Source organism: Myotis davidii, unplaced genomic scaffold (assembly GCF_000327345.1).
Source record: "Myotis davidii unplaced genomic scaffold, ASM32734v1 scaffold324, whole genome shotgun sequence".
In the NCBI taxonomy this organism is placed as follows: Eukaryota; Metazoa; Chordata; class Mammalia; order Chiroptera; family Vespertilionidae; genus Myotis; species Myotis davidii.
In genome coordinates, this window is record NW_006295053.1 from 559,669 (window position 1) to 569,680 (window position 10,012).

The window sequence follows — 10,012 nt, forward strand, 5'->3', positions numbered from 1 at the left end:
TGAGCAGTGCCTCCCCTGTGGGAGAGCACTGACCACCAGGGGGCAACTCCTGCATTGAATGTTTGCCCTCTGGTGGTCAGTGCAAGTCATATCAACTGGTCTTTCCACTGTTCATTCAATGTGCATATCTGGGTTTTATTATATAGGACTAGATCCCATCCCCTCTGCTTACTCAAGGACATTGCTTCAGCAATTCTCCCCCATCCTTACGTACCAAATTGTCATCCTCTGGAGGCAAATTCCTATCCGCACACAAATGTTTATTTCTCCTGTCTTTTCTTGACTACACTTCCCCTGCCAGCTACTGTTTATTTTCTCTGTTCATCTTTCAAACAAAACTGGAAAGAGTCCTATATATTCACTGCCTCCAATTTTGCGCCACCCTACTGAAACGGGTCAAGTCACCGTCTCCATGGTTTCGGCAGGGCCAAGGTGAACTCTCAGTGCTAATTGTACTTGGCTTAGCAGCAGCATCTGACTACTTAAGCACTCCCTCCTGCCTGAAATCCTTAGTTTCTTTGGTTTTCCTCTTATCGCACTTGTTCTTTCTTGGTCTTCTTTCCTAGTTCTTCTTCTCCTCAATCTCTTAATGTCCCAGGACTCAATCTTTATTTTTCTTCTCTTCTGTCTAAACTTATACCCCTGAAGATTTCATCTGCTCTTTTTTTTTTTTAAATATATTTTATTGATTTTTTACAGAGAGGAAGGGAGAGGGATAGAGAGTTCAGAAACACCGATGAGAGAGAAAACATCTTCTCAGCTGCCTCCTGCACATTCCCACTGGAGATGTTGTGCCTTTAAATAACATCAATAAGTTAAACACCCCCAAATTTGTATGGATCACCAGCCTCTTCTCAGAATTTCTGGATCCAATGGACAGATCTAACTCAATACGCCCCGAACGGAATTTTTCATCTGCTCTTGTGCCGTTAAATAGCATCAGTAAGTTAAACACCCCCAAATATATATGGATCACCAGCCTCTTCTCAGAATTTCTGGATCCAATGGACAGATCTAACTCAATACGCCCCGAACGGAATTCCTGATCCTTCCTGCCAGACAGCCTTACCCAAACATCTTTGCCGAGGATCACTCCATTCTGAGTGACGCAGCCCTCCAGCCACTGCTCTGGCCTGCCACGACCTCTTTCCTAACTCATAGCCCAGCTCACTAGGGGGCTCCTTTTTTATCCCTCAAACGCACAAGCCTGCCCCCACCTGAGGGCTGTTGTTCTTGCTTCTGCCAGGACTGCCCACAGCCACAGAGCTGGAATGCCCACATCCAGAGAGCTGCTCAGCTAACTCTCTTCTTCAGGGTTTTGCTCAGACGCCACCTTATCTACTGCTGCATCCTGCACCCCACCCATTAGTCCCGACTCCTTATAATGCTGTGCTTCTCACCACAGCCCTTCCCCTTGACATGTGCTTGTTATGTGTAGTGTTTGTATTCAGCCTCCTTCTGCTAGAATGTAAGATCCTCAAGGGCAGGGACCTTTACATTTTGTTCTGTGATGTATCCCAAACTCCTACAACAGTGCCTGTCACAGAGCAGGCACTCAACAAATATTTGTTGAATGAGTGCCCTGATTAGCAATGTCTACAGAGTTGGGTGCGGTGGGTGGAGATGGCCATGAATCCAGATTGCACCCCAAGAGAGACTCAGTCACCTCTGTTCTGGCTACTGCTGCATGTCTACTTGTAACTGCACTGACCACATATAGGTTTGTCTCCCCTCCAGTCTATGAATGGGCCCCACCACGCTTTTTTGTGAATCCCCAGCACCTTACACAGACATTTACAGTAACATATCACGTGAGAAAATGCTCTGTAAACTGCAGACAGTAAAACATAGCATTACCATCATAGGTACAATCAAGTACTTGAATTTGACAATCTCACAAGGTTATTTTTAGGACAAATGATAGCTAACTCATGTAGAAGTTATTGCCATTATTCTTCATAGTTTTTTAAAAACCGATTTATAGAATAATCTAATTGATCTGAATTCAAAAACACAGGACTCCAGTTACTACAACTCTTTTGAGAATGAGATCTTTAAATATGGATTAGAGTTGAATTGAAAATATTCTATCTTCTCACTTTGGATTTTTTGTATAATGATATTTCTAAAGTATCTAATGATTATTAGTGCATGTATATAATAATCCCTGTGTTTTAGACAGGGCCTAGTATATTTTTAAGGGCTTCTAATTCTATGCCGAAACCGGTTTGGCTCAGTAGATAGAGCGTCGGCCTGCCCCTGTGTTTTAGACAGGCCTAGTATATTTTTAAGAGCTTCTAATTCTAAAGATATTCCATAGAATATTAAAATGTTTCCATTCCAAATTACTATGGGAAGGAAGCAATCTTTCCTTTGTTTAATTCCTGAGGGGCCACTATTTTCATCTAACTTTTTTTTTTGTAGCAAAGACAGTTTTATTGATTGAGAAGGCTAAGCTCAAGAAGATGGGAAAACTAATTATTAAATCCATCTTTCATCTAACTTTTCTATATCAAGAGGAGAAAATTTTCTTTCCATTTTACCTTTGACTGACAGCAATTATCGCAAGAAACTTCTGGGTGTTTCTTACAAAAATCAGGATTAAATCCAATTTCACCAAAGTAAGCCAAAAGCTGTATCCGCCTGCATTCTGTTATATTTTCACAGTAATGCACCATACTATACAAATTATTAAAATGAGTTTCTCTTGTATGATGGTTTCCATCTTTTTCCACTAAAAGAAATGAAGAACACAGCAAAACAGACTTATTAGAGTAGAAAAACAAAAGAGAATATCACAGAAATATTTCTAATACATTCATGTTACTTTAAATATTAAATGAAATAATTATTAATAGCATTATATACCAACATGACATTCTATATTATAATTAACGAAATATTCATGGCCATCCCTTAAGATATTGGTTTTATAGGAATAAATGTAGATAGTCAGAAGTATCTGAAAATATTTTGCAAATCTTCATTATTCTCGATGATGAAGATTTGCGTGATATGCGCATGATACTAAAACCCCCATATTTATATAAGCATTTCTGTTTTTCTGTAACTAGACCAAAAGTACCACAACAGCAGAAGTAGGATCCCACTGTCGCGAGGCTGAAGGGGGACTTACTCAGTATAAGTCTCTTCAGTCTGGTCACATCATAATAGGTATAGAAAAGCAGGCAGTGAGATATCTCCCCGTCTCTTCCAGCTCGGCCAGATTCTTGGTAGTAACCCTCCACGGATTTAGGGAGAGACGCGTGGATCACAAATCGCACGTCGGGTTTGTCGATCCCCATTCCAAATGCAATTGTTGCACAGATAACCTGATGTACGAGCAAAAGCCTATTAGCCTCATAATGCATTAAAACAGTCATTTTAATAACAGATGCTCCTCAAAGCTTTCTCTTCTATTTTAAGATGCACTCTATACAACAATCTAGAATCTTAACTTGGTCCCATTATTTAGCACAACTAATAGGAGATTTCCAGATTGGCAATCTGCAGTTTTATTGAGACCCAAGAAGGTACAGAGACGCTCGGTGGGGCAGGCATCTTCTTGTGTGACCTGGCTCTGTCGCCTGAGGGAGCCAGAATCGATAGCAGCCACCTCTCAACGTGCTGTCGCTGTTTGTTCTCACGTTTCTGACGAGGTGGTGTGAGTGCCGCGCACACGGCCGGGGTATCCAGGCCAGTGATCGGACCGTGCTTCTCAGGAGCTCAGGTGTTCCCAGGGCTCGAGCGTCCAAGGTCACTGCTGCCAGCTTCTCTGATGATTCACCGGTTCCGTGTGTACCATCTCTTCTCCCAGTGACAGCAGCTGATCCTACAGCAGCTTCTTTCATTCATCAGTGAATTGCAGTCAAAATGTGAAGATTTTATCAAAACTCATGTGAGTAAAAGTCTGAGTTGTTTATACCAGGAAAAGACTGGACACCCTAGATCTTGGCCTATGCAAATTACTTAGTAGAAGCAAGGTGACAGTTAAATTTCCGGAGCTTGATAAATCAGTGTAGCAAAAAATCACCTTCAAGAATATCCATTTCCTTTGCAAATGTAGGGCCTATTTAACCCAGACAAAAACATGGTATCTCCAGGCAAAATTGCATGATATAAATAAAGCTATTTTTAAAAGATTAATTGCTACAGCAAAAACGGTATTTCAAAAGCAAATGAACTATCTGGCAGCCAGACTGAGGCTAATGCCACGATCTGAGTGACTGTGAATCCCAGAGAAGGGAACTGAAACCTATGGAGCACGTGCATGGCAAATGGGGACATTCGTCAATGTTGGGAATGGCAGCAGCCTGCAGTCTAGGTTCGTGGTCCATCTAAATTTATGGCACTTTGATCAAAAGCAAAGCTCCTTGGAAAGAGGAAGTGTAGTGGTGGAGAGCAGATAGACTTCGGAGAAAGATGTCCCAGCCCACAAGCCCACAGGGTGTGGTCCACAAGGTTCCAAGAACCCGACATGGGGCGGATACATGACTCAAGGCCACAGATGACAGCCAACTCCTTCCGAAAGCCTTTACCTGGAAAACTGGCTTTGTTTAGTTGTTACTTCCTTCTTTATTTCTGTATTGCTTTTAAAACTTCAGGCTATCATCATTTCTTGGTGAAGAAAAACAACCAAGTTTTATTCTAGTTCACAAATCTAACAAGACCAAGGCTGTCCAGTAGGCTACACCCTGACTGTAAGGATTACCTTGTCTGAGAGTAGAAAACAATTAGATTTTAAAAATATTTTTAACCAATTTTTAAAAACCATATTTTTATCAAAGTGTTTTATATTTATTATATATGTGTGTGTGTGTATGTGTGTGTGTGTATGTATATATGTGTATATATATATATGTATATTGTAGAATATTTATACTATGTATATATTTTTAAATTCTCACTTGAGGACATTTTTTCCATTGATTTCTAGAGAGTGGAAAGGAGGGAGAAGAGGAGGGGGGAAAGAGAGAGAGGGAGACAGAGAACAAAAAACATCGATGTGAAAGAGTCTGCCTCGCTACCAGGGCTGGGGAACCTGCAACCAAGGTTCGATTCCCTTGACCAGGAATCGAACCCAAGACCCTTTGGTCTGAGGGCTGATGCTCTAAACACTGAACCAAACCAAATTGGTCAGGGCTATATATAAAGATTAAAGAAGTTTAAAAAAATCGGTTTCTTTTTTTTCTTGTCTATTTTTTTATTCAATCTTTGTTATGGTTGAGATTACACACTTTTGAAGTCTACATTTCACTACCTTTCTCCATCATGAACATTTCATATCACTAAAAAATTCTTCAGAAACCATTTTTAACGGCATGAATGTAGTGCCATAAGGTGCCCATTCATTCTCGCAGGACATTTAGGCTCTTCAGTGGTAAGATGTTATTGGGGTATTTACTATTAAAGATCACACTGACGTCGATTCCAAGCTCACAAGTCAGATTTGAGGCTCTTGATAAGAGCCCACCATACTGTTTTCCAGAAAGGCTGTCATGAGCACCAGGGACCTGCCTCTTCCACCACTGTCCCCAACAGTTAGTAAAAGTTTGCGCAAGAGGTGAAAATGATCTCTCACTATTTTAAATTTGAATTCCTTTGAATATTAGCAAAGTTGCATTTAAAAAAGCATTTGAATTTGGCCTTTTATAGTTTTTCCTATCCAATAGTCTCTTTAAAAAATATATATATATATATACATATGTATGTGTGTGTGTGTATATATATATATAATTGGTTCCAGAGAGGAAGGGAGGAGAAATAGAAACATCATTGATCAGCTGCCTCCCGCACGCTCCCCAACTAGGGATCGAGCTTACAAGCCGGGCATGTGCCCTTGAACGGAATCAAACCCAGGACCCTCAGTCCGCAGGCCGACGCTCTATCCACTGAACCAAACTGGCTAGGATTCCAATAGTCTCTTGATGGCCTATAGGGTAATTTATTAAGACTCATGTTTTTCTTATCAAATTTTTACAAGCTCTCCATTATGTTTTACTTGCTGAAAATATAATTCCTAGTTTGTTGCTGCTTATAATTTTATTAATACAGAGGCATAGAGCTCTCTAGGTATCATTTCTGTGATTACTTAGTTTTGGGCTATTTTTAAGTTTAGGTTCTCTTCTACTCAGAATTCATTCATTTAAAAATAGTAATATTTTTATTTACCTGTAATTAATTTTGATACGAGGATCCAAAATGATACCAGTAGAATAATCTTCCTTTCCTCATTTAATTTTTAATACATTCTTTATTATATACTGGTTTTACATGTTTCCCAGTCTGTTTCTGAATTTGTTTCATTGATCTGTCTATGTTATAATATAGCCGTGTTGACGTGTTATTATTTTCTTGCCAAATTCTTTTAGTTATCTTCACTTGAATATTCTTCCAGGCAAACTTTAGAAAAAAGTTTATCAGAGGAAAAAAATACTAGAAATTTGATTAAATATATAAATTGATTAGAGAAGATTGACATCTGTATTTCAGAGACCATAAATCAATGATCTATTTTCTGAACGTTTACATATGTGAAAATGCCTTCCTGTTGTTTTCAACATAAATAATATTGAGCTGGGTATGAAATTCTCTAGTTCCAGCCTTCCCATTTCTGATTCTAAAAACAGTCTATTCCTGTTTTTTTAAATATGTATTCAGTGAAACATCCTTAGGCATGTCTGTTTTCTGTTCTTTGTAGAGTAAATCTTGATGAATATAATTCTTTAGGTTTGCAAATCAGAGTGAACTATATCTACATGTAAGTTTCCCCCCAGTGATTTTTGTCTTTTAAATTTGTTATATATTTACTTATAGCATATTTTAACTATCCTGATTTCTTCCTTGGGTACACTTATTATTTGTAAGCTAAACCCCTATCCCCTGTCACCAACAAGTATCATATTTTTACTTTTCAATTTCCATCTGTTTTCTTTTTCTTTCAACCTCATAAATTTCTGACGGGGATGTAAAATTCTGTAGTTTACATTCCCATCAATTCAAACAAAGTCTTATACACACATTTATTCACAATAGTCTACCAACTGATGAATGCCTAGCAAACTGGTAAATTCATACAATGGAATATTACCTGGCCACAAACATGAATGAAGTACTGATACATGCTACAATGTCGATAAAACCTTGAGAACATATAAGTGGGAGAAGGCAGGAAAGGGGAGAACGAGGGACATCTGAAATAGTGTCAACAATAAAAAGACACATTATGATAAGTAAAAGAAATGAGTCAAAAAAGAACACATTCTGGCCCTGGCCGGTTTGGCTCAGTGGATGGAGTGTCAGCCTGTGGACTGAAGGGTTCTGGGTTCGATTCTGTTCACATGCCTGGGTTGCAGCTCGATCCCAGTATGTGGCGTGCAGGAGGTAATGGTTCTCTCTCATCATTGATGTTTCTATTGAGTTATGTTTCCTTTTCTATGAATTCTGTGTCCCAATACTTGAGCCATTCAAAAGAGAATGTTCCTGAAGCCAGGTTAAAATGGAATCGAACTCCCTTTTTAAAGTCTCAAACTGCCACTGGGCTCCTTATAGTGATGTGCTAGTAAATGTTTTGGCCTGGCCTGTGGGATCGGGCTGAAACTGGTTCTCCGACATCCCCTGAGGGGTCCCAGATTGCAAGAGGGTGCAGGCCAGGCCAAGGAACCCACCAGTGCATGATTAGGGCCAGGGAGGGACGTGGGAGTTTGGCCCTCTGGGGAGGGACCGAAGCAGAGTTGCAGGGTGTGTCTGGCCCATCTTGCTCAGTCCCAATCAGCTGGCCCCCAGCAGCAAGCTAACCTACCAGTCAGAGCATCTGCCCCCCTGGTGGTCAGTGGATGTCATAGCACTAAGCTATCGGCTGGAGCATCTGCCCTCTGGTGGTCAGTGCACGTCATAGTGAGTGGTTGAGTGGCCTTAACATATCATTAGCATATTATGCTTTGATTAGTTGAACGGACGACCAGACACATAGCATAATAGGCTTTTATTATATAGGATGTCCAGAATAGGAAAATCTATAGAGACAGATTAGTAGTAGCTAGTAGATTAATGGTTACCAGTGAATGGAGGGTTGGGGGAGTAAGGGGTAGCTGCTAATGGGAATGGGGCTTCTTTTTAAAATGATGAAGTGTTCTAGAATTAGTGGTGATGGCTGCATAACCTTGACTATACTAAAATTACTGACTTGTAAACTTTTTTAAAAGGGTGAATTTTATGGTCTTGAATTAATCTCAATAAAAATTGTTGGTTTTTTTTTATTTAAGAAAGAGCAACTTTAGAAGTCTTCAAAAACTTTTAATTTCAGTCTTATTTTGATGTTTACTACTTATGATAAAAACAATTTTCATTCTACATGAGCAAGTTTGCTTATATACTATAAAAAAATTACATGTTTATCTTTAAAAATGTTACCTGGCAGCCATCCTGGTTGATCCACTTGTGCTGCACTTCGTCTCTGGCAGAATCACTGAGGCCAGCATGATAAGCAAGAGCAGGGAGACCATTCTTCTGTAAGGTGTCAGCCATCGTGTCACATTCTCGCCTGGAGAGGCAGTAAATTATCCCGGAATCATCTGCCAAGAAATGAGGATTTGTAACATAAATAACAGCACAATCTGTATTATGTTCTTTGAAACATATGAAACATAAATAGACCTCCACAGTTTTCTTATAGTAGATAGCAGAATTCAAGCAAGGAGAACTCACGTGCACTGAAAATGTCAGGCTTTGACCTTTAATCCTATCCCTGCATATGACTCCTGAGGTGGACCTGGACAAACCCCGGGCTCTATTTCACACTGGCTACAAAATGGGAAGGCACCCTTACACAAGCTTTGTTGAAAACAAATGGCAATATCTATCAAAGAGCCCCAGAAATGCTTCTATCTTTGGACTCAAGTTTTCTTTTAGAAAACTAATATAGAAAATAAAGCAGTACAAGGACTTACACGAAGTTTTATTTGAATTTTGAAAATTAGAAAAATTTTAATGGCCAAAATTAGGAGGCCAAGACAGGAAATTATAAAATAATATATGGTATAATTGTCAAGTATTTTCTATGTTTTTAAAAAGACATGAGAAAATGCTTAAGATATAAAACCGGTTAAGGGTAGAAACACAACCTATAATAATAAAAGTATAATATGTTAATTAGACCGGACATCCTTCTGGGGCTGCTGCCTTGGCCCTCAGAGCTCACTACATGAATTTCGTGCACTGGGCCTCTAATACACACACACACACACACACACACACACATACACACACACTAGGTGTACCAGTTAATAATGTGGACTTTTTTCAATAGATGGAGTTACACATATGTTGATATATATGCGATTTGATATGTATGCTATTTTGTTATACTGACAGCAAGCTTCAAAATTTCATGTCAAATTTGCTGAAGGTGTTAACATCATAGATATTTTTATGCTTAAAAATGTTGAATTTGGTGCCAAAAAAAGTGCAATTGTGGGAAGTTTTAATTCATTACTTTATTTTGAAGAAAAAGTTATCATATACTTCAGGAAGATTATGGTAAACATGCTCCATCTCAAGATACTTGTGAATGCTGGTTAAACGCTTTAAAAGTGATGATTTCGATGTGACAGACAAAGAATGTCCAGGTCAACCGAAAAAGTTTGAAAACCAACAATTACAAACATTATTGGATGGAGATGCGTGTCAAACTGCTCAGCAAACAATTTCCAATAGTTTACAAGCAATGGGAAATGTTCTAAAGGAAGGAAAATGGGTGCCACATCAACTGAACGAAAGATAAATGGAAAACCGAAAAGTCATCAGCAAAATGTTGCTTCAATGACACGAAAGAAAGTCTTTTTTTGCATCGGATTGTGACTGGCGATGAAAAGTGGATTCATTTTGAGAATTCCAAGTGCACAAAATCATGGCTTGATCCAGGTCAACCATCAACATCAACTGCAAGGCCAAATCGCTTCAGAAAGAAGACAATGCTCTGTGTTTGGTGGGATCAGGAAGGTGGGGTGTAGGA

The 10,012-nt window shown here is 39.2% G+C and overlaps 1 protein-coding gene across 1 annotated transcript in view; it reads right to left on the reverse strand.

Moving 5' to 3' along the window:
• The window catches only part of BLM (Bloom syndrome RecQ like helicase), an 88,732-nt gene that overhangs the window by 22,386 nt on the left and 56,334 nt on the right, over nt 1–10,012 (reverse strand). The window contains exons 14-16 of the mRNA XM_015567738.1: nt 8,413–8,573; nt 3,137–3,332; nt 2,544–2,734 (exon numbers count right to left, since the gene is read on the reverse strand). Coding sequence (XP_015423224.1) covers nt 2,544–2,734; nt 3,137–3,332; nt 8,413–8,573 — 548 coding nt within the window. The remainder of the gene's footprint in view (nt 1–2,543; nt 2,735–3,136; nt 3,333–8,412; nt 8,574–10,012) is intronic.